At 52.0% G+C, this 23,799-nt stretch overlaps 5 protein-coding genes across 5 annotated transcripts; 4 read left to right on the top strand and 1 right to left on the bottom strand.

The window, feature by feature from the left end:
- Positions 1-5,519: 5,519 nt before the first annotated feature.
- Positions 5,520-7,673, top strand: SPBR_06792 (MFS transporter; the record flags this gene model as incomplete). Its single annotated transcript, XM_040765048.1, has 3 exons — positions 5,520-6,376; positions 6,449-6,739; positions 6,806-7,673. 3 exons carry the CDS (start codon positions 5,520-5,522, stop codon positions 7,671-7,673), a joined length of 2,016 nt encoding a protein of 671 aa, XP_040617061.1.
- Positions 7,674-8,312: 639 nt separating this feature from the next.
- Positions 8,313-10,164, bottom strand: SPBR_06948 (uncharacterized protein; the record flags this gene model as incomplete). The annotated part of the gene is made up of 3 exons (XM_040765204.1): positions 8,313-8,423; positions 8,500-9,964; positions 10,052-10,164. The coding sequence occupies 3 exons, from the start codon at positions 10,162-10,164 to the stop codon at positions 8,313-8,315; spliced, it is 1,689 nt and encodes a 562-aa protein (XP_040617060.1).
- A 1,554-nt stretch (positions 10,165-11,718) lies between these two features.
- SPBR_07090 (ring-14 protein) lies at positions 11,719-13,333 on the top strand (the record flags this gene model as incomplete). Its single annotated transcript, XM_040765344.1, has 3 exons — positions 11,719-11,944; positions 11,996-12,826; positions 12,888-13,333. The coding sequence occupies 3 exons, from the start codon at positions 11,719-11,721 to the stop codon at positions 13,331-13,333; spliced, it is 1,503 nt and encodes a 500-aa protein (XP_040617059.1).
- Positions 13,334-13,956: 623 nt separating this feature from the next.
- SPBR_07831 (peptidyl-tRNA hydrolase ICT1) lies at positions 13,957-14,662 on the top strand (the record flags this gene model as incomplete). The annotated part of the gene is made up of 2 exons (XM_040766085.1): positions 13,957-14,492; positions 14,575-14,662. The coding sequence occupies 2 exons, from the start codon at positions 13,957-13,959 to the stop codon at positions 14,660-14,662; spliced, it is 624 nt and encodes a 207-aa protein (XP_040617058.1).
- Positions 14,663-15,769: 1,107 nt separating this feature from the next.
- Positions 15,770-17,229, top strand: SPBR_07208 (uncharacterized protein; the record flags this gene model as incomplete). The annotated part of the gene is made up of 2 exons (XM_040765462.1): positions 15,770-15,940; positions 16,063-17,229. The coding sequence occupies 2 exons, from the start codon at positions 15,770-15,772 to the stop codon at positions 17,227-17,229; spliced, it is 1,338 nt and encodes a 445-aa protein (XP_040617057.1).
- Positions 17,230-23,799: the final 6,570 nt, after the last annotated feature.

Below are 23,799 nucleotides of genomic sequence, written 5' to 3'. Positions count from 1 at the left end.
TGAAAGGAGAGGCCGTTTCTGCCAGCAGACTCGGCTGCAGTGTCCTCTGTTGTGGGTAAAGAATATGAAGACGAGATGAAGCAGATTCGACGTTCTTACACAATGCCAGTAATGGCAGGTATTGCCAAGAAACAGTGGAAACACGAAGAAACGACGAAAGGAGTTGCCTCGGCCGGAGGACGTCAGTTCCTCATCCGTGGTTGACAATTCTTCCTTGCAATGGTTGTCTTGCGTGGGTCCACTCGATCACGTATCGATTCTTTTCCTATGCCATGCTATGGCTATTGAGCGTGGTCGGCAAAGACAAGCTACCCGCAAGCGAGAACAAAAAGCGTGATGGGTGAGGATGGAATCGTTATTGCACAGCTATGCAAGGCTGAAAGGAAGCAAAATTGAAGAATCATGAAAAGGGGCTGGACGGGTTTCCCAAAAGGGGAATGGCAACAAGAGCTTGGAAGAAACAAACGAAACACGCAAATGGAAGGTACAGGCCGGACTTCCACGATCGCTACTTCCGAACTGTAAGTCGGCCACTTCTTGACAAGAATAGAAGTCGCGCGAATTGATCTCTTCGCTCTTTCCGTGTCGGTTCATACAGACTCATGCACTCATGCAGATGCTCATATGGACGTTCGTTGCATCATTTGCTGCTCAGCTTTATGTAATCAGGGAACACCGAACTCGAACTGCGCTTTTACGTTCCTCTTTCTGCGCTTCTCAATCCCGGAGAATAAATCTATGGGTCTGTCGACTGTCCGGGGGTTTATGGGACTCAGTTCAAAAATAGCTTGCCTGGCTCGTTGCCCTTTCTTATTTGTAATTCGTCATATTTAATTTCTGGCTCACTTTCCATCGTTTCTTTCTACATCTCTGGCTTCTCATCTGGCTTTGTCGGCCTATTCAGAGCCTTTCTGACACCGTTTTAATCAGGAATAGGCGACTGCCGGCTTGGCGTTGAACTTGGCACCTTAGTGGAGAATTTGATGTAAACAGAGCTGGATTAGACGAATACAAACGTCGTATGTTTACGGGGGACATGGAATAAAGTTAAAGAGACGAGAATTTGCAAATTGGAAAGACGTAAGCTTTCTGACAGTGCTTGTTTCAACTGCCACCTGCCTTGCCCGCCCAACACTTTACGGCTCACGAACTTGGCTGAAACGCCAGGTTTTATGCAGCGAAGAAAACCAACATGAGCATTGTCACGGGGAAAACCCACATTCATTCTGATTTTCCAAATATTTCCTGATCGCCTTCCACGCAGCTTCTTTATTCTCCGACAGAGTGCCTTTTGCCAGCCCACCGCACAGGCTTCCAGCACATACCCAACCCGTGTGCCAAGGCCGGCATGACGGGCATCCATCGTGATGTGCGGTCGGCTCGTACACTGACCCACGCGTGTATCGGGCAAATAATTAGACACAGTTTTAGTAGAGCGCCTGGCAAGGTCTGAAATTGTCAGCACAACCTGCATCACAGACACAGATGCCGGGCGATCGATCGGACAGATGCATCCTCTGGTCGTATGCCGTCTTAAGATTTCGGCAGCACTTCGCAGAAAGACGAGCGGCTTTTCTGTAGGGAGAAGAGAAGAGCGCCGGTCTCTCTCAGAATCCATTCGTGTATTGTGTCCATCGCATGTAAGCCAGGGGCCTATGTATATAAACCACTTGGCCACCTGGCAAGACACACGGCCTACCACAATGTATGACAACATTATCTGAGTCCCCAGGTCGACAAATTGCCCTTTCTTTGCCGTCTTTCGGGCCGTAACTAAGCCAGGCATGAAGGGCGGCAATCGGGATATAAAAAAGAGCCAAGTTTCTTTTCCTTGGCTGGCACAGTTTGGCTGTCTGTCCAACCGTTGTTTTGTTTCTTTCCCGGAAGGAGATCAAGCCGGAAGTGCATTCTTCCACCGCGAGTGAACCGCCCGCAAAACTTCTCTGTCAAGAAACTCCCCGACGTTTGATTTACACAGATTCTAAAGGAGGGCAGCAAGTAACGCTGAGCATAGCAAGGGAAACAAAACGAGCGCATATTTACCTCGATATCTTGATGCAACTGAACATTCGGTCCGAAGAAGATGCCAGCGACTTGTTTTTTTTTTTTTTTTTTTGTTTTTTTTTTGTTTTTTTGTAGAAAGAGAGAGAGAGAGCAAATTAAAGACAAATTACGTCAAGAGAGAAACGCAGAGGCATCAGCAGTTCTGTCTTCGTACTGTCTTCATACTGTCTTCCTCTAATGCATTTGGCCCACAAAATGCTCGCGACGCCCACCGAACATGGACATGTCTCGGCTCCATTGCATGTTTTCTGCTTCGAGAGAGATCAAGAGAAAGCTGTTGCAACACTGCTTCTCATTGTTGTTGTGGTTGCTTCGGCTCCACTTGGAATGGATAGGCGTTTTGCTGGTTGAAATGTCGAGGAATGAGGCCCAGAATGCGGAGAAGACAACAGGCGACAAGAAGAGAGATCATCGTTTAGTCTTCGCTTCCTGTCCACTTTGCCTTGGGGCAGATCGGCGGGGTGCGGCAGCGACTCCGTATGCGACTCCGTCCACGGAGGAGGCACTGTTCAGCCTCGTCCGAAAAACGGCGGCCCGGTTGGGTATCTGTGGGTAATACTCCGTACGCCGGAGCAGAGGCGAAAAGGCTGCTCCTGCCTTGCTTTTCTTCTTCGGCGCTGGGCCGTTTTTGCTTTCCTCTGCATGTTGCGCGATCCAATTTCAAGTCCTATGTCGTATGATCCCACAGCATGGTGCGTTGAGGGCGAATCAACATAGCCAGGTCCAGGTCAAGCACGTGTCGTTTCTTCATTTTCGCTTCTGCACGCTGAGCCGCAGATTCTCCGCTTTTCCCCTGGACTTTAAATATACCATCGACCATTATGGTATTCGGGAAAGTGGGCTGCATCAACAAAAGCAACATTGTCTGCGCCGGGCGCCAAAGTATGTTATTTTGTCCGTGGCAGCCACCATCTGATTTTTTTCAAAAGTGCACACATCGAATTCGGCCAAGCTTCGAAACGGGCGGCGGTATCTTGTGGCGGCTGGTGTAACCGACGCACGCGACGGACAGCCTGACATGGCTGCGGGGAAAGGAATGCATCTTTCTTCGCATATGAACTTTTTTTGAAGAGTGACGAGAGTCGTGAGTAGATGACAGTAACCAAAACAACTGTCGTTAAAAGCCCGCCCTTTGACATGTCATAACGTCGTGCATCGCACCCTGTCAATATGTATAGTCCCAACCAAACGACACCATCCGCATTTCCTGCGGCCAAGGCCGGCACGAAATAAAGTGAGTTGTCGTGAACTCGAATCAGTGACGAGACCTCGCGTAATTATGTCTCCCTTCATAGGGCAGCGACAATGCAAATGCGCCGTGGGATAATTTACTTGCGTCTGGTCCGGACCCGCAGGTGCGAGTCGACATTACGAACGACCCACCGGTCATCGGTGCCGGGGGGGTTGAAATAGAGCAGGCAGGTAAGAGGACGTGGTAATACTACCTCCCAGTCCTCTGCATGTTTTATCGTCCAGCGCCGTCCACATCCGCAATTCGTGCAGCTTCCTCTCTCGCTGCTTTCCCCTCTTTTGTTTCCAAAGCCGGTTGCGTTATCTTCGGTCTTAGTAGCGCGTGCTGTGTGTGCCGAATGCCGTGCTGTCGCTCTTTTTTCGTGTGGTTTCGTAATAAAAATTCACCAGCACCGCAAACCATTCACATACCATCCTCAGCCATCGCCTGGCTGTCGATCGAAGCTCCCGAGAAGCTCCCGAGTCGAGAGAGGGTGTGGCATGTTCCGAGAAGACAACAGGTTTGAGGATGGTAAACCTACTCACGTCTTTCCCATTCAGGCCCGCCCATGAACAATTAAAGACAAACGGCCTCTGGGCCTCGGCTGGCGAGGCCAGAAGTACAGCAGTTGATTTCGGGCCAATGAAGCCCGCAAGCTGCCGACAAACGGAGTTGTGTGGGTGGGTGGCTTGGCATTATCGACCAGTCTGGAGATGTTAGTGTTAGTGGCCAGCTTGGGTATTACCAGACAACAAAATCCAAAAACAACATCGTTTGCTTCTTTGGAGTGACGGGCTGCGGAGGGAACGAACTTCTTTTCTGGATGGACAACGGGTGTTTTTGTTGTTAGTTGCTGGGGTGTCTTATGTCCAGCTATTTCCGCAACTCTGCGCCGCCCCATCATTCTTCGAGTTTCCTTTCTTTCGTTCATTCTTCTGCACAACCCCTTCCATTTCCTCATTCCCGCGCTCCTCTTCCGCTTCTTCATACGACGTAGAAGGTTCACCACAAAAACAACACAAAATAGGATGGAGAAAGAACACAGACGAAATCGAGAAACTGGAGAATCTTGCATGCCGTCATTAAGTCGACCCACCTGCATGTACACACAGTAAAAACAAGACCTGCAGGTCTTCCTTCTCGAATGTTTCTTCATTGTCGCTCTCGCCCAAGTTGCTTCCTTTACCTTGCCCGAAATGGTCTGTCCCGGGCTTGTGAAGGAACTCGCGCCCAGGGCTCCACTGCGGCCAACTTCGCGCACTCGTCTGTCGCCAGTTTGCCATTCTTATAATATAAGTAAGTCTTACCCACCCCCAAACTGTGCGGTGGATGTCGGGCTTAGCGTGGCAAGTAGCGTGCTGGCATGCATCCGTACGGCGGCGCGCAACGATACCGACTCCATCAAGGCACCTTGAGCCGAAGTAGAGGGCCCCGGGCGCTGGCCAAAAAAAAAAAAAAAAAAAAAAAAAAAAAAAGGGAACAGAAAAACTGCTTTAGGTAGCCTATTTCAGTTAGCATATGCAATCGTTGTCTTCTTTCACTTCTCATGACTCCCACTCGAGCCCTGTCGATAGCGGAAGTTGCTCATCCACTTTTCTCTGCTTATTTCTTCAAGTTCCGTTACTTTGCGTGACCATTGTTCCTTTCCCTATGCCTAATTCAGCAGCTGCTGTTTTAGTCTTTTGGGGGCTTTTCTTGTTGTTTTTATTTTTATTTCTTCGAAGGTGTCTTCCTGCCCCCCCTCCTTTTGTTGCAGTGACCTGGCGTGCCTGGGATTTGTTTTGTTTATAATATTGACGTTCTCCCATTAAATTTACCCTGTTTGTTTTCTATTAGCAAGCAGCATCTCCAATTTCAAGGTCTTAGTACTCCTTTACTTGTTCTTTTCAAACGTACCATCGTTTCTGTTTTGCTTGAGTCAGCTTGTTGTATTTATTTTCTTTATTCGGCCGAGTATTTACGCCCTGTGACATTGGGCTGGAGAAATCGCATACCCGCGAAGTCGACAACAGGAGGAAGACGAAAAACTTTTTTTTTGCCAGCAAGTGGCAATAAATTAGACCGACGACGACTTAAGCCGAACAGAAGCTCACTTTGGCAGACCCATTAAAGGACATCACCCACGTTGTTCTCACTGTTTGTTCTGTTTTTTTCTTCTTTTTTTTCCGAATCTGTGAACGGCGGCTCCAAGAAAGAATCAGAAAATATCAACACATCTGTAGCAATGTCAGACCGACGAACACCCGAACCTCTCGGTGTGGCAGAGGGTGTGGCCTCCATCGACCATGCTGTCGAGCAGACTTCAGCGAGCGCCATGGCAGACGACAGCGATGACTCCTCCCACGAACCGACACCGTTAGAAAAACAGCCGAGCCATGTGAGCCACACGAGCCACCGCAGTCGCTTGAGCCGCTTAAGTCGAAGTTTGCGGCGACGGGACAGCGTCTCAACTGACGACTCCGACCCGTTAGAACCGCTAGAGCTTGCCATGACACCAAACGTCGAGACCGAAATCGAACAGGCCGCCCGCGAGCCTATTTCCCACGCCATGACGACGACAAGCCTGGGCAGCGTTGCCTCTCGACTGCCCGATTTCGAAGTGACGTTCTCCGAAGACGACCCGAGCAACCCGCGCAACTGGGCCCTGTGGTACCGTCTGTGGATTGTGTTTTCAATCTCATATTCTACATGGGTCGTCGTCGTGTACAGCACAAGCTATACGGCTGCCATTCCGGGTGTAATGGAGTCGTTCAACATCTCCAGCGAGGCTGTGGCCACACTTGGTGTCACGACATATCTGATCGGTCTTGCGATGGGTGCCATGCTGGTGGCACCATTGAGTGAACTGTTTGGCCGGCGCATGGTGTACATTGTGTGTATCATCTGCTTTACGCTACTGGTGATTCCCGGTGCGCTGGCGACGTCGCTGGCTGAGATTCTCGTTGTACGCTTCTTCGGTGCTGTGTTCGGTGCAGCTCTTGTGTCCAACGGCCCAGCCACTATCGTGGATATCTCGACAGATGACAACCGGGCTCTGTACATCTCGATCATGGCAATTGCACCCATGAATGGCCCCGTCACGTAAGTTGCTTCTGTCCAATCGATTTGAGCTGTTCGTAAATGTTACTTCCTGCTAACCGCATTTCGCTTTAGTGGCCCTCTCATCGGTGGTTTCGTCTTTGAGTATCTGGGTTGGCGCTGGGACAGCTGGATTGTCATCATCATCTCAGGCGCGGCCATTGTTTTCATGGCGTCTCTCAAGGAGACGTACGCCCCGGCAATCCTCAAGGCCAAGGCGGCCAAGATGCGCAAGGAGAAGGACGACGACCGCTACTGGTGCCGCTACGACGAGCGCATCTCCATCCTCGACCTCCTCAAGGTGAACTTGAGCCGTCCTTTCATTCTCGCCGCGACGGAACCGATCCTGTGGTTCTTCAACATCTGGTGAGTCTGCTTCCTTTCAAGGTCCCCATTTCTTCGCTTCTGTGAACTAATCTTTCGTGTATGTAGGATCTCCATCGTTTATGGCATCCTGTACCTGTGTTTCGTCGCTTATCCGATCGTCTTTATCGAGGGCCGTGGTTGGAGCTCGGGTATCTCCGGTCTTGCATTTGTCGGCATTGGTATCGGCACCATGTGTGCCATCGGCAGTGAGCCGCTCTGTCGCCGCCTCATCAACAACTACCCCAAGGACCCCGAGACCGGTCGGGCGCCGCCTGAGGCTTCTGCCCGCGTCATGGTTATCGGCGCCATCCTGACACCCATCGGCCAGCTCGTCTTCTCGTGGACGTGCCTTCCCAAGACCATCCACTGGGCGATCCCAATCGCGTTTGGCATTCCGTTCGGTGCCGGCAACACGCTGACATTCATCTATGGCTCCAACTACCTGGCCGGCTCGTACGGCCTGTATGCAGCTTCGGCGCTGGCCGGCAACATGGTCATCCGGTCGCTGTTTGGCGGTACGTTGCCGTTGGCGGGCTCTGCCATGTACAAGGCAATGACGCCACAATGGGCGGGCACATTCCTGGGTCTGCTGGAGGTGATGCTGATCCCGATCCCGATTGTGTTCTTGCGGTACGGCAAGAAGATCCGCGCGCGCAGCCGAGTGATCCGGCAGATGCGGGCGGACATGGAGCGCAACGAGGCCAAGCGGGCTAAGCAGGCGCGAATTATCGCGCGCCAAAAGGCCAAGAAGGAGGAGCGCGAGGCGGCGGCGGCTGCCCGTGCGAACGGCAGTGGAGTCGTCGAGAGCATCGACATTGACGATGTTGAGAGTGTCGACATTGAGCGGACGGCCGACATTGACCACGCCCACGAGAAGGAGAAGCGCTCGTCCAATGAGCCGACCGCAGCAGCCGTGCCCTCCAAGGAGGAGTAGAGGGGCACTGTCGTAGGTTAGCCACTGTCCCCGAGCAGCCTCTCCAAAATATCTTTGCCTACCACTAGCAGCGAAACCTGCAAAAGGGAGGAGCCAAGAGGAGAAGATTGATATAAAAATTTGGTAGATGTGGTATTATTTATCGGATTTTGTCTGCGTTCGGCGTTTGGTATGGGCGGGCTGCATATTAGAAACATTTCCAGCACTTTGCTTTGTTATTTTCTTTTGTTTTCGTTGGTTTTTGACAGCGTCGAAAAGAGAGTTGGAGATGGGATCGATACATACTAATAGTAATAATGGAAGCCAAAACATATGAAATGTTCAGGGGCCAGCATAGGGAGCGGGGACATGTGGTGATACTGCCTCCTTCAACCCAACGGGGAAGGAGCAACCATGGCTCTAAGATCCGCCTGCTCCAAACGACAACATGTTCAATATAAGCAGGAGGCGTGATATACATCACAGGAAGGTACATTTGACAACAGCTTGAGTGCACCCTTGTCAAAGTCTTTGTCATAATGCTCGTGTCTCATTTCTACAAAACAGGGCTGTCTAGATGCTGGCTGGACATACATATATGCACATGTGGGTATTGGTAGGTGTCGTCCCTTTCTTTTCATTCGTTCTTTCACCGTCTCATCACCTCTTCTTTTTACCCTTACTGCCTTTCCCCTTCGGTTCTGGTGCTGGATGCTCAGTCCGCAGATGTTTGTGAAGCTTCGTGTTGGAATCGAACGTCTCGTCGCAGATCTGGCAGATTACCTATCATGATCAGTCAGGACAAATTGGCTTTGCCAAACGAAGAATCACCATGGGTTCAACTTACAGCTCCCTCTTCTTGTTGAGCTGCCCAACGGGCGGCCTTCTTCTCCCGCTTCGCTTTGGCCTTGCCGATCTTGGGCTTTGCTGGAGCTGGCGCCTCGGCCAGTTTGTCCTTGATGCCGAGGCCATCCACCTTGGCCGCAACGTCGTCGTCACTTTCATCACCGACATGGCCGCCGGCAGCCTTGCCCTGGAATCGTTTTTCGACAACCTCTCTAGGCGCATATTCGTCGTTCTCTTCAGACGACTCGTCTTCTTCTTCTTCATCCACGGAAACGTCGGCGCTCGTCGCCATCGAGGTCGGCTCCGGCTGGGCCTTTTCTCTCACATCAGCATCGCTGGTGTCCTCGTCGTCATCGGTGGCCGGCTCGTCCTCCACAGGTGCTTGCTCAGGCTTCGGTGTCTCCTCCACGACAAGATTCAAGTCACGATTGTCCTTTTTCATTTGCCGGCGAAGCTGGTGCACAGCCTTGGCATGCTTCTTGCTCTTCTCGTGTGCCTCAAACTGCTTCTCGCTCTTGAACGTCTTGTCGCACACTACGCATTCGATCTCGTGCTGCACCTCGTCGGACTCGGCGTCGCTCGAGAACTCGCCGCTCAGGCCATTAGTCCCGTTAGCTGCATCGTCTACCAGCGGCTCGCCGTCGTCTCCTAGTCCCCGCGCCCAAAGCGGTTTCGCATCGTCCTGGTTGGCGGCGGCGGCAGCGCGGCGCTCGAGGTTGGCAGCACGCTGGCGGGCCGCCTGTGCGTTCGCCGAGTCACGCAAGATCTTTTGGCGCTCGGCCTCGGATTGTGTGTTGGCCACGTAGCGGGGATCGCGCTTGCGCACAAAGGCAACGAGCGAGCGTACAGCGTCGTTGAACTCGCGGGCAGCAATGTCGCGGGCCTTCTTGTTCTCCTTCTCCATGAGGCGGCGGATGGTACGATCGGGCGCATCAGAGAGCCGGTACTTGTCTTTCCAGCTAAACGACTTGACCGTAGCAAAGTTGGACCAGTCACGGTAAAAGGGCTTGCCGACGGCGTCGTAGTCGTCGTTGGCTGAGCCAAAAGGGGCATACTGTGGCGGCTGGCCGGCGCCGTTGCCGTCCCAGCTAAAGGCAGCCTCTTCCTCAAGGCCCAACTGTGCAAAGGTCGCCTCGAGAATGCCAAAGAAGCCCGACGGCGAGTCGTTGAAAGGGACGCTCGAGTTGAAGCGCCCCATAAGCGTGTACAAGTCTTCGGTCGGGGTCAGGCGCACGTTGTTGTAGAAGCGCGGGCCGGCGTCCGCAGCATCGTCCGCATCGTCCGTCCCACTATCGCCCCGTAGGATGGCATCGCGATGTGAGTCGTACCAGGCGCGTTCCTGGGGATCAGAAAGGACCTCATAGGCGGTCTGGACTTCGGCGAACCTGCGAGTTGCGTTGGCGGTGTCGTCGATGTTCCGGTCGGGGTGTAGCTCGAGGGCCTTGCGCCGGTATGCTTTCTTGATTCTATATCATGTCAGCACGAGATCTCGGACACCGCCCGAAAAACTCCCAGAGAACCGGGCTCGTTCCACGTCCAATATCACCACTTACTCGTCGTCAGTGGCTGTCCGCTCGACGCTTAGCAGTTCGTAATAACAGGTCTTTTGCGTCACCGAGGCCGACGGTGCTCCGGCGCCACGGCTGGACGACTGCTCCGCTCCCATGGCTTCTGTATACGGAAGCACCCTGTATGTTGCCGGCCGTGAGTATGTGTGGGTTGGAGCGCAGGGCTGCGAGGTCGCGTGTCGTTGTTCAGAGGGGTCGTTTTCAGGCACGCTAGACTTTTTCACTAGTGCATCTTACAGTGCCAGAGTGCTTAGATAACCCTCAAAGCCTTATCCCGCGTTACCATTTAGATGCACCATCAGTAGTGCGGCACTCAAGGATGGCCTTCAAGAGCACGATCTACAAGTGTTCAACTTACGAGTTACAATTCTTCTCAAATTAAGTATACAGTCTTCACAAAATCAGTTTAGAAAATATAGGTCTAATTATACTTCATGCCCCGTAGCAATTGTTTATTTTCAGATCCAGCAATCTTTCTAGCGGTGTTGTGCGGCCAGCAGAAAGGAACCAAGAGGCACATCAAGGTCTAATTCCAGCGCTACAAGACGCTATAAGACGCTATAATATAGTCGTACAATGAACGCTATTATTCCAGCCAGTGGCCTGCCGGGCATACGCCATGTGGCAGCGGAAAATGTGTATTAGTTTATGGATGACAAGAAAATTGTTAAATTTGTTGATGGTTTTGTAAGCCTCGTGTCTTCGTAGCATTGTTTTTACCGCTTTAGCATGTCGGAAACGAGCAAAGCACGGATTCTTCTTATTAACGTGCTCAATGTGGCCCCCAAGATTTTCGCAACTGCGTTCTTTGTGCTCCGCTAGAGTCCACCACTAACACCCACTGGAATGACGTTGTTGACACACTGACCACACAGCGGGACATCCCAACGAGGACTAGGCTTAACAGAGTTTTTTGTCCCATTCAGGGTCTTCAGTCTTCCCCCAGCGGCCCTCCTATTTGGGCCTAGAGCCTTTACTGGGCCTGGCCGCTCTCGGCAACCACCAGCCCAGGCCTGGCCCAGGCTTCATTTTACCTGGTGACCGACACCTTTTTTAGGGCAAGTTAGAAAGGAATTGGTCGCCTGACCAGCCGTCATGGCGCGCCTTCTGGAAGGTGCATAATGCGCTTGCCTCATTAACGACTTTTGGCTACACACTGCCGCCACTACAAAAATACGAAAATATATTCTCGCCACCTCCTCCACAAATTATTTTCCTTTTCTGCTCTTTTGCCCCATGATCGCATCGCCAGGGACCAGGCACCACGACCAGGATATATATCACCTACTACGCGGGGCACTACTCTGTGTCTTGGCTTTGCTTTCACTCGTCCATCTACTCCATCCTTCCGCGTTTAGCTTTTTATTTATTTTTTCTCCACTTTGCCATCCATATTATCACGAACCACAGCTCGCCAACGACAGTCGCGAGTTCAGTGCTCTCTGCCTACCGATGTCAACCAGGTTCACGGTACACGGACTACTATCTGACGACTAATACCCGCTCGCCAAGACTACGACTTACGTGCAGCCACGACAGGTGCCGCCATGGTCGTACAACGCCTACGAGACAACAGCAACCCGCAAACCACGTCATAACTATTGACCTGCACGACCTGTTCACCGCTCTGTACTCCCCCAACCAGGGACGGCATGAAGTTTGCGCGCGAGTTCAAGGCAGCACTCCAGAGCGGGGATTACCCCGAGGAGTGGTGCAAGGCCGCCATTCCCTATCCAACCCTCAAGAAATGCCTGAACAAGATCCGCGCCGAGTTCCAGGCCATGGGCCTCGACGCCGACACGCTACGCCAGCTGCTGGCTGCTCAGGCTGTGTCTGAGCGCGGTGACCAGATTCCACTTGCTAAGTACAAGTTTGATGGTAAGTCGCTTCTGCCCGGGTGGTTTTGTAGCCCAGTACTAACATCCCCAGTGAGCGACTCTGCCGTTCAGACACACTTTACCATCTTCGTCGACCTCGAAGATGGCGTCGTTGTGGACGCCTCACTTTCGCCCGCATCCAAGGCTTTTCTTGAAAAACAGGCCGATATTCGGCGCAGCTCGGTTGCTGATGACCAACTTACCGGCGAAACCAGCCTAGATGGTGGCTCGCCCATGCCTGACGCCATTGTCGACGAATCGGCCGACGAGAGCGGCCCGTCGTCAAGCCTCTCATCCCCGCCCGGTGAGCGTGTAGGCTCTAGTGGCACGGGCGGTGCCCGCCAAAAGAGCTTCCAACGTGTCGAGGTGTCCCTGACAGCCGACAGCGAGTTCTTTGGTCTCATCTACCGCGACATGGCTGAGCTCGAGCGCATTGGGCAGGCTGAGCAGGCTGCCATCACGGCCGAAGTCGTGGCGCTGGGTCAGGAAGTGTCGGCCGTGGCAAGACCGGAAAGGAAGAAGCGGACGTGGTTTGGGAGCTCATTTGCAAAGGCTAGTGCAAACCAGACGACCACCGCCGTCGCTCATCACAAATACGCCAGCGACCTGACTCTCTGGCGCGAGCTGTTGGAGCTGTACCTCGACGCCCAGGTCTTCTTTTCCACACGCGAACGCGACCACGGCAAGGCCCGCACATCTGCTCAGGCGTCGCGGCAGCTCGACTGGTTCCAGGAGCAGGTGAAGAGCCGCGGGCTGCTGCAGCACTTCCAGCTGGCCGCGAGTCTCGCCACCTACCAGCACTTCTTGATGCTGAACAAACGGCTCTACCTCAATCTGCGCTTCCGCGAGCTCAACCAGACTGCCCAGTCCAAAATATTGAAAAGTAGGTACCTATGGTTTTGTCCCGTTCATGCCATTCAAGATCACCATTCTGACACGCACAGAATTCGACAAGTGGACAGCCCTGGACGTATCGCGGACGTTCCCCGACGCCACTCGCCACCACCATGATATGCTCGTCGATAGCTTAGCCCGCGACGTCTGCGCCCGCATCGCCGAGGATGTCGTCGCCGTCGTGCCCCGCCTCGAAGATTACACCTGTCCGGTCTGTCTCAGCATCGCCTGGATGCCTGTGCGCCTACTTTGTCGCCATGTGTTTTGTGTCCGCTGCGTCATCAAGATGCAGCGTGAAGAACAAAAGTTTTGTCCCTTGTGCCGCGGTGAGGTCGTCATGCAGGCTGATCTCGACAACCTGGATGCCGATCTCCATAGGTTCTTGAAGCTCTACTTCCGGCAGGAAGTCAAGGAGAAGCAACAGGCCAACGAGATTGAGCGTGGACAAGAACTGTTCGGCGAAGGGTACAAACCGACGTCCTGCGTCTTGATGTAGAACGGCATAACTGGTCACTATGCGGACACGCTTTGTTGTTTTTTATTTTTATATTTTCCCCCTCTTTTTAGGCTTCTTTCTGTTTCTAAGGATACCAGTTTTATACCCCATCTTTTTGGCAGCATATATTCATCCATATTTAATTGTAATTTCTTTAATATTTCAAAGTCTTTGACCTAGATAGGTAACCGTTGATATTTAACAAGAAAAGATGATGTGCATGCATAAATAAAACACAATAATTACCCTAGCCAAACATAGTATTAGTTTCAATTCGTAATTCACAACTTTTTTTAATTAAAAATTGAAAAGGAATGAAAGACAAAAAATTCTCAGGAATATGTATGTAGATAAATTGTAACAGCAGTCGTTGAAACATAGAATGCTTATGAAATCTACGACTCGATTACAACACTCGTAGAGCCGACTTATGTTCTGTTGTAACTGTGGGGCAGCGGGATCTCAAATTGCTGGGCGATCGCTGGCGCGAGCTTCTCGGCCGCCAATATGAAATGACGTCTTGATTCGCTATTTTTGTTCCGGCAAAACCTCTCCATTTCGGCATACAAATGGCTCGCTCTCCATTCTTACGACTAACATACCCTTGGAATTTGACTCTTGCAATGTTCGCGAGCAGTGTCCTCCACCAGGCGAGGTCGACGCCTCGAACACCGTCGTTTATCGGCTTCGGTGTAGGCCTGGCAGGCGCTCCAAGGAACTTTGCGACTACGATAGCCCGGCGCGCATCGGATCGGTATGCCGCTTTCGACAGCGGCTTCAACCCGGACGACTTGCAGGCTGCGCGCCAGTGGCGGCAGGCGCTCACCCAAGATGCTCTGCCCCAAGGCAACACAACCTTCTCACGGTCCAGTGGGCCCGGCGGCCAGCACGTCAACAAGACCGAGACCAAGGCCACGACCGTCTGGCCCATATATGAGCTGCAGAGCTTTCTGCCGACACTGTTGCGTGATCGGCTGCGCACGTCGCGGTATTACACCAAGGCCACCGACAGCCTGACAATTCAGGCCCAGACACAGCGTTCGCGCACGGCCAACGCCGGGGCCAACCGCGAGAAGCTGTTTGACGAGCTGGTGGCACTGTACGAGGCGACAGTGCCAGGCGAGACGCAACCAGAGACGGCGACCAAGTACAAGGCAATGTGAGTTGATAATCCGTTGACGTGTATACGCGATCTAAGCCATACGTTGGAATGGTCGGCTAACACACACGCGGCAATGCAGAGAGAAAGCATTCCACGCAGCAAGGATCAAAGAGAAGAAGAAGCAGAGCAGCAAGAAGCAGTTTCGACGTGGCGGCAGCTTCGAGTGAGTGGTCAGATCGTGCAAGGCGTGAGTCTGAATCGCAGTCAATGGTGAGTGACGCGACTGCGGCAAGCAAGGCCTGTCGTTGCTGTCTCCCACCAATGCCGTGACTGGCCATGAGACTGGTCGGCAAGAGCATGCCGTGCGACTGGCTCTGGTATCGTCAGCACTGCAGCATGTATGGCTTGAACTGCATTCAGATAAAGATGCCAAGATCCAGGGCTCGACCCCATCTTCTGTGGGTTTATCATCATAGGCGCCGTGGCAGCTGCTTGTCCTGACTTCGTTAGTCCGGCTCGGCAGCCCAAGTCAGGGTCTTGCTGATAAATGATTCCAGAGGCAGTCATACAGATGGCCGCAAAATGCCGCTGCATGTTACATGGGGCGATATCACAGAGTGCTGGGTGCATACGAGACTAGAGAGGGGGAAAGAGCAACTGAATGCTTGCGGTGGCTGTCATAGTCTGGCCCGTTGCGCCGTCCGGCGCCCGTGAGGAAAGTGGTGCCCCGCACCCAGCCTGCGCTGTAAGAAGGAAAGAGCTGGGACCGTTGGCGCTCCGAGTCCCCTGGGTCGCGCCCAACCGGTCTTTCCTCTCCTTTAAATTGGGGAGGCAACTGCCACAACAAAAAAACTGGGGCCCCACTAGTCCCATCCCCTCCTTCCGCCATTCTGATATGCTGACATTCTCACTCGATTATGAACGACCCTTCTTTTGTTTCCTCCACGGCGGCATATCATCCAGCGACGACCCCTTCTCAACGCTTCCAGAGGACGTCTCCCCAACATTGTTTCATCAGCGCAAGATACCTGCAAACCGTCTTTGTTGGCGCCCGAGCAGGTTCCTGCACACTACGTGCCTGCGACAGCGAACCCCGCAAACGGCCCAAGACACTCAGCAAGTCGATCTTGACCTTTTTTGACCTTTTTCGACCTCCTCGACGTTTTTTTTTTTTGTCCCGACAATCCCGATCGGCATCGGCCGCTCTACGGCTCTTCTTGCCGGTGATACGGTTCATATCGACCTCCCGCGGTCTTCTGTTGCCCTGTATTCGTCACCTCGCTCTCGTTATCTCTACTATACATCCATCCTTACAGCCTCTCTTCATACATAATATGGCTGCCAAGCCCCCTCCGCCGCAGGTGCAGCCGTGCCGCTACAAAGTCGGCAAGACGCTCGGCGCCGGCTCGTACTCGGTCGTGAAAGAGTGTGTGCACATCGACACGGGGCGGTGTTATGCCGCCAAGGTGATCAACAAACGACTGATGGCTGGACGAGAACACATGGTAAGTCAGCATGGGCGTGAAGATGATGCCGTCCCCTCTTGGAATGATTGACCTGGTTGTGAAGTCCCGTTTTCTAAGCACCACGATTGCTAATATGTACTCTTCACTTCCCCTTGTTGTAGATCCGCAACGAAATTGCCGTCCTGAAAAAGGTGTCTATGGGACACAAAAACATTCTGACACTGGTTGACTACTTCGAGACCATGAACAACCTGTATCTCGTCACCGACCTTGCACTTGGTGGTGAGCTCTTCGACCGTATCTGCCGCAAGGGCTCATACTACGAGTCAGACGCTGCCGACCTCATCCGGGCCACTCTTTCCGCCGTCGCCTACCTACACGACCACGGCATCGTCCACCGCGATCTTAAGCCAGAGAACTTGCTGTTCCGCACCCCGGAAGACAACGCCGACCTGCTGATCGCCGACTTTGGCCTCTCCCGTATCATGGACGAGGAGCAGTTTCACGTCCTCACCACCACGTGCGGCACTCCGGGCTACATGGCTCCCGAGATCTTCAAGAAGATTGGCCACGGCAAGCCTGTCGACATCTGGGCGCTGGGCGTCATCACTTACTTCTTGCTCTGCGGTTACACGCCGTTTGACCGCGACAGCGATTTTGAGGAGATGCAGGCCATATTGCAAGCCGACTACTCCTTCACACCCGTTGACTACTGGCGTGGCGTCTCAGACGCTGCTAAAGACTTTATCCGCCGTTGTCTCACTATCGACGCCTCACAACGCATGACCGCCCACGAGGCTCTGCAGCATCCGTTCCTGGCGGGCTACGACCGCCGCAACGCCGGCGCCCCCGGTGTCGCCGGCCCGACCGACGAGACCAACTTGCTGCCGACCGTCAAGAAGAACTTCAACGCGCGGCGCACGCTGCACGCGGCCATCGACACGGTGCGCGCAATCAACAAGCTGCGGGAGGGCGGCCTTCAAGGGCGCATGGATGGTGCGCGGTCGCGAGAACCGGCCCGGAACAACAATGGCGGCAACGGATCCAGCGTGAAAACCAACCGCGCACCTGCACCGCAGGGCGCACCACCAACGAATGGGGGCGCTTCCCCAGGTGCCGTCCCAGCGATGTACAAGGACGACTCTGGGTATGGCACGCAGGTTGAAAAAGACGGCGTGGACCGGCTTAACAACGGCGGCAACGACGTTAGTATGAGCGATGCGCCGGCACTCAGCTCCGTGCCCGTGGCGCTGCGGCCGGGCATGGATGTGAACAAGGTCGTCGAGACAACGAAAGGCCTCTGGACGGGCGTCGGCAGCCGAGGGTAGGCTCCAGGAAAAATCGTGTGTCTGGATACTCATGGCTCATGGGCCTTTTTTCTTTTTCTTTTTCTTTTTCTTTTTCTTTTTTCTTTTTTCTTTTTTCTTTTTTCTTTTTTCTTTTTTCTTTTTCGTTTTATATTTACTATGACGTTGTCAGCAACCGGCGAGTTTTTTCTTTTCTGGCTTCTTGTTTATGATATGGACTGGCTCTGTATAGCTTTTGATGTATTGGCTTTGTATCAAGCTCTATTCCCCGCATCATTGTGGCTTCGTTCTCGTCTTCCTTCCTCTCGTCTTGTCATGCTCAATGCCACTTGGCATAGCCTTGCCCGAATCATCTTCATTATCTCAGACGGCAACGATTTCCAGATACACGCAGCAGTGAATGCTTTTATTCCGCATCAAACAACCTTGACTCATTGGTGACGTAGGACCGCTCGGCATTCGATGCACCTCCCCAAAGGCTGTGCCTCGCATTCAAGGGATGCAGACAAAGTATCGACTCTCCACATGCACGTTATTACTCTCACCATTGCAGGCGACGAGTGCGGGAGTGTCCGCCCATCTTTCTTGTTAGCTTTTGCCCTCGGCTTCTGATTCAACCTGCATGATCCTTTGCATGGTGGCACCGGAATATGTTAGCGCTGTCCGTCCGAGGTTTGACTTTCCCCTGGCATAAACCTTAACCGGCTTCCTCTCTTCCCTTAGTTCTCGTGTTCTTTGGCGTCCGAGTGACACGACAGCGTACGAAGTTTTCTGCCCTCACATCTCTCTTGGCTATCGATTATTGGCTCGTGGAGGTCGTGTGCGCACGCGTATGTTTGTCCTCTCTTGTGTACTCCTTTCCCCTTTTCCACGAAGACCCTTAGTCGCAAAATTGAATGCGACAAATTATCCTTGAAAAGCCTCAAGACAAGGACCCCTGTTCGACACGCGTGATAGATTCCCACGAAAGGCATTCCTTGTCGACCCTGCCTCACGGTCGACATAATTAGTTTTTCTTTCAGATTTTGTTTCTCTTGCTTTCCCCTGATTACGGAGTATTACTGTACCAATTTCCCCCTTGTCAGTTGGTTCATTGAGCTTCAACACGGACCCCTGGATTGGGTCTAGCCTTGTCACTCTTGCGTGGCCACCCGTCTCAAGGCGACCCACGATACTCCAACTGCCCCGGAATTTAAGATTGCTGCCCCTCTCTTGGAACGAGACACTTTGAAATTCTCAGAGACGCGAGAGACGGGAGGCCTATCGAGGTGAGCGGCGTGAACTTTTTCGTATTCCGTAATTAGAGACGTATTAGCAATTTGTTTCCGCGTTCTTGGATGGCTACATTGAGATACTCCGTTTGCAAATGGTTACGTTGTGAGATCTAGTGGGACAAGCTTGCAATGGCCCGTTTCCATAATGGACTTAACATCAACTAGGCGTTCGCCTTCGGACGATATCTCCATCTCTCTCGTGTTAAGCAAAGCCGATGGCAAAGGGTGTTTAAACGCCAAACGACCGGTGATACGGAGGTTTTTTTTTATATAAAAATATTATTTAATTGCAAATTGCAGGTTTGGCACTGTTCAATCCACAATGGCGTTGGTGACAGGCGATGTATGGCTACTCAGCACGGAAGTACGGAGTAGATATTCGAGAAACAGTGCTGATTTATTTTTTGTATATTATTTTCCTACATATGTTGCAGGAACCAAGGGACGCCTGCGATTCCGTTGTCTTTCCGTATATCCAGTCCATACTGTTCACGAGGGACACGCGGTCGATTTTCTAGTTGAATGAACTGCACCTGTCTCAGGTGCGTCGCGTTTCCTCTGGAATGGGCAACGCCACGAACAAAGAAAACGCTGATCGAGAAAAGGAAGGGCAAAAGAACAAAACTTCGCGCAATTCTCAGTCGCGTCACGCGCGCGGTTGAATCACAATCAAAAGAACCAGTAGCTCGCTTGGGCCTGTCGTCGCTATTTGGTACGAAAAGCAAGGCTTACTCAAAGTATGCAGATGAGACGACTGGCAACCGTTCATCTTTCTCGGCTCTCGTACGATCTCACGATCAATTTTGCGACGTTTTTCTCATTCAACACAATAATCTTATTCTTATGCAAGGGAAATCCTGTGTCCGAGACTGTCCTCCCGGAACACTCGGCCACCTCGGCAGACGTGGGGGGCTATTTTCCAGCCTGCCAAAACGCCGTCATTTGCTGCTGCAAAAACTTTGAGCAGGACCTGTGACCTGGCCCTACGTGGATGCCGGACGCCGATTCGCAGTGAGCATCGAACCGTGGTCCAAAATATGCATGCTTTGTTCTGCAGTAGGGTCATGCAGATGCACATGTGATGCCCAACCGTGTTGCTTTTTGGTCGTGGCATCTTCTGTTTCTTACCGTCTTCGTATCCGTCAATGCCCATTAAATCATCCATTACTGTTATCATCTTTGCAACAGGAGCGCTTAGAACTTCATAATCCGTGGTGGTTCTTGCCATGCCCGTTTGGTTCGTTTTTGCAGCCCGTCGAAACAAAAATTGGGCTTCGTTTCTTCTTCCTCTGGAAAGAAAAACAAAGAGCTAATATTTGGCTGGCCTCGGAAGACTCGGATTTGGGAAACTTGACGGCTGACCGTTCCAAGGCCAACTGCAAGCAATAAAAAGTAAAGCGGGTGGTCTGCAGGTCCGGTAAGCACGGAGATCCCTGCAAGACGCGAAAAAGGGAAAAGATCCAAAAAAAATCCACAAAGAAATCAAAACGGTGGCCCAAATAGGATAAACGCTTCGCCAATGGCGTGTAGACACGCGACAGCACTTCTCACCCTTAATAAAGGACCTGTGGAACAGGATGCAACTCTGCACAGGGGGGGGTCAGTTCCCAAATCAAATTAGAAAATAGCCAGTCGTCTTTCCATGTAGTAAACGGAGCAATTTGGCCGTGTAATGGCCATTTGCCGTTGACGACTGCTGAGTATCGCCTCGCGACCGTGTTGCGTTCTTTTCCGAGGCAGTTAGCAGACAGGGATGGAATATGGAACGGCGTCAACGACGTATGTGGCGTTGCGTTGAGACGTTCGAAAGCGCACCCTTTCGAGGCACGTGTGCGCTACCGTGGAAGCCTTTACAGTAGCAAGGAGCGCTAAGCGCCGTTCAGCTCGACCTCTTGCTGTCTAAGACTGGGAAATGTGATGGTCAGTCCTCATGTGATGGTCGAGAGAGCGAGTTGGTGAACGGTAGGCATGGCGGGCCATCACCGTCCTGACTTGTCCAAGGATCCAAAGGACGCCAGCAAAAAATAAACTAAAAATGATGAAACTGGAAAGCCAAAATCCTTCGAGATATTAATATCTGGCTGTCAGTCCAGTCCAGTCTAGCCATCCGCCAAATATGCCACCACAAGAACCTGGATCACACGCCGGCAGTTACCACTTAGTGGCGTGAAAAAGGTTGATGCTCCGAAAAAGCGCAAAACAAAAGTGTGGAGGACATCGGAGGATGACAGCGTTGATTTCATCCGTTCGCTCCTGAAGGCCGGCTGCTTGTCTGGCAAGTGGTCCTAGCCGTCGTGGAGGAGACCAGAAGAGGCTAATGCAGCCGTCGATGCTTATCCCAAACCTTTCCTCCTCCTGTATCTTTTCTTAGAAGTTGGCGCCCCTTGTTGAGCCTATTCTTCGAGGTGCCGCAGAGGGATGGATAGGCAGCCATCAAAAAGGGCTTCCTTGCATGAGCAGGGGCTGATCTCGAGGGCTCGTGGGCTGACCGGATTGGCTGGTAAAGCGACGATGGAACAAAGACGAACTATGTTGTTGAAGAAGACAAACGACAGATGTAGACCGACGTTTTGGGCCCGCATGCCATCTGAATAGCTATTTTTGGCCCATTTCGGAGGCAGGACCCTGTCGAACAGTCCGGATGCCGAGTTTGAAGCTCCGTGTCGATATCAACGATGAAAAGTAAGAATGCAGTTGATGCTGGTTGACAGTAGGAGCGACAAAGAAAGATGTCTCAAACAATGTTCCAGTCCTCTGGTCCCTTGCTCCTTCCTTTCCAACGCCGTACGACATACGTCTGGTGTAGTTGTGTAGTTGCCGTGTGGGAACGCCGTAATTACGTACCGCGCTGTACGGTGCTTCCTTCGGTGGCACACTCACGCTGTCAATTGACAATTGTTTATCTACTGTCCGTTTCCAGGACGTCCAAGAGCTAGAATTAAAGCCCCAATTCCATAAATAAAGAGGGGCAAAAATTGTGGCTTGCCAGGCCCTTGCAATAAACGGTACACTCACGTATTCAGTGCTTTGTACGTACCCCGGTTCCCCGCTAATAAAAAAAAAAAAAAAAAAAAAAAAAAAAAAAAAAAACCCCTAAGCCCATGAAACAAACGTGAGAGATTGCCCATTTGGGGGGAGGGGGCACGGCAGGTTCTGTGCAAAGGACTCGAATTTGGCGGCCCTCTTTCTTGCTTCCCTTGGAGATTTGGACTTGGCAGAAGAAGGCACACCCTGGTCATACCAGCCACAGCTTTAAGAGTTTAAAATTGCAGTCGCAGGCAGCTCCCGCTCGGGGCAGGAGCCACGGATCGAACGAGAGACGTTGGACGGAAGTAATTCCGGACGACTTTCGCAAGAAGGAGCAATGTCAGAAAGGTGACACGCCGTTTCCAGCTTCCCGTTTCCACTAACGTCGGCAAACTTTTGTAGTGGCGAGGCGACAAAACGCAAGGCCGCATCCATGCGCCCGTCTCATTTCGCTATTCTTTTCGAGTCTACCGGGAAAATGATTGGATCAAATGATGGCTCTTCGCTTCGAGGCCCGTACTACCTTTATGTGAGACGACAACGAGCCGGTCATGGCCACTCCTTCTGTACCCTAATTGTGAGTCCTTTGTAGGAATACTGTAAGGAAAAGAACTGTGCCTGCGACAATGGTACGCTACAAATTTGTTGGCACGGGACTATTGGGAGAACTCCTCTCAGTATTTGCCTCTCGCTAATATTTTTTTCTCCTCTATTTTTCAGCGCCACTCGGCTTCCCGGTAGGGCCCGTTGGACAAAGCGCCAGGCTATTGGCCAGAACCACACACTACATAAAATACGGTAAACCAGTTGTATGCTTCCTTGCCTCTCAGCCTCTCTAGCAAGGCAAGATCGTCCTGTCATTTTTGGGCAATTTGCAGCGCTCGATGGTCGATCGCGAAAAACGACAATTATTGCTCTGTTTTGTCAAGACCCACAAAGTACGACGTACGGAGCATTTCGTACGAACGACAATCACTTTGTGCTCGCACGACGAATTGCCTCTTTTTGACTTTTTTCGACTTTGTCAATTGTTTGGTCGTTCCCGCAATTTCGATATTGCTTTTGCTTCCAGCGAACCCCGGCCTGTCAAGTAAAGTACATGGGCAGAAGTGGACGAGGCCGAGGGCTATTTCAGCAGTACATAACGACTCTTAAAAAAAGTTTCCGCCTCGGCTCTGACGAGAGAAAAAGCCGAAAAAAAAGAAGAAAAAAACAAAGGCGCTTGGAAAGTATTCGTGTGGAGTAAAAAGCTACTTCCCCGTCCTTCGTGCGGGTCTGATAATCGGCCAGGAAACGGTGGGGCCTCCCTAATTGGGAGCCTTGTTAGAAACGGTCAACGCCTAAACTTTGCGTTATACAAGGGTGCTGTAGGGCTGCTCGAAACGGTACGAAGCAAGATACCCTTCTGACGTGCAAAATAATTGTCCGCCGTTTTGCTCTTTCCTGTTGCTCGCCCACTTAGTAATTAACTCGCAAGTGACACTGGCGACTGGCCACCACCAAAATCTGTCCGATATATTAGCTCGGGAATGTCCTCGAGTTTCCTTTTGCTACTAAACTTATGACATGCAACCAGCGAGGGCGCCATTTCCCTTGTGGTGGTTGCGATCAATGCCAATTATTAGCTGATGGCGCCAATAGCGTGCACACTTGAAGCAACCACTGCACGATTCAAAATCATTTGAGTCAGCTAATGGCGGTGTTCTAGCATCGCTCTATCCTTGACAGAGCATGAGGAGGCTTTGACCAAACGGTTTTTCTACTCTGTGCTTCGCCTTGCTGTGCCACCCGCGAGTCACCATGATAGGATGCCCTCGATCGGACGGAGTACTATTCGCCCATTTACATATCAGTTTCGTTGTGCCGTGAGAGTGGCGCAAGGCTGCAGAGCTACTGCAGCGTTTCGTCATAAGCCCGCCCCGCCAAGTACGCCATTTACTTCGTAGGGCCCAGTTGACTGTCAGAACAGGATGATGAGAAAAGAAGAGGGTGCGGTCGGACCTAATCATATCAGATCATATCAAGGTGGGTGGAGCGGAGCGAATAAGCAAGACGTCAGGACAAGTACAACATTCCGAGCAAAAATGTGTTAGGAGAATTGAATGAACTGCAGAATGCGAGAAGCACTTTTGTTCAGACGTGCGGGTATAATGATAAAACAGAGCCAGACAAAGAAAACGCACGATGCAGTAAAGGGCATACGCCGCAGCTCACGCATCGTCTGATCGCTGCGATCGAGAAGCGAGAAGCAACAAAGGCAGGTGCAGAAACCAACGACGAGATGGGTCCG

This window comes from Sporothrix brasiliensis, assembly GCF_000820605.1.
Source record: "Sporothrix brasiliensis 5110 chromosome Unknown Cont20, whole genome shotgun sequence".
Lineage (NCBI taxonomy): Eukaryota > Fungi > Ascomycota > Sordariomycetes > Ophiostomatales > Ophiostomataceae > Sporothrix > Sporothrix brasiliensis.
This window is presented reverse-complemented; position numbering and strand designations above follow the sequence as displayed.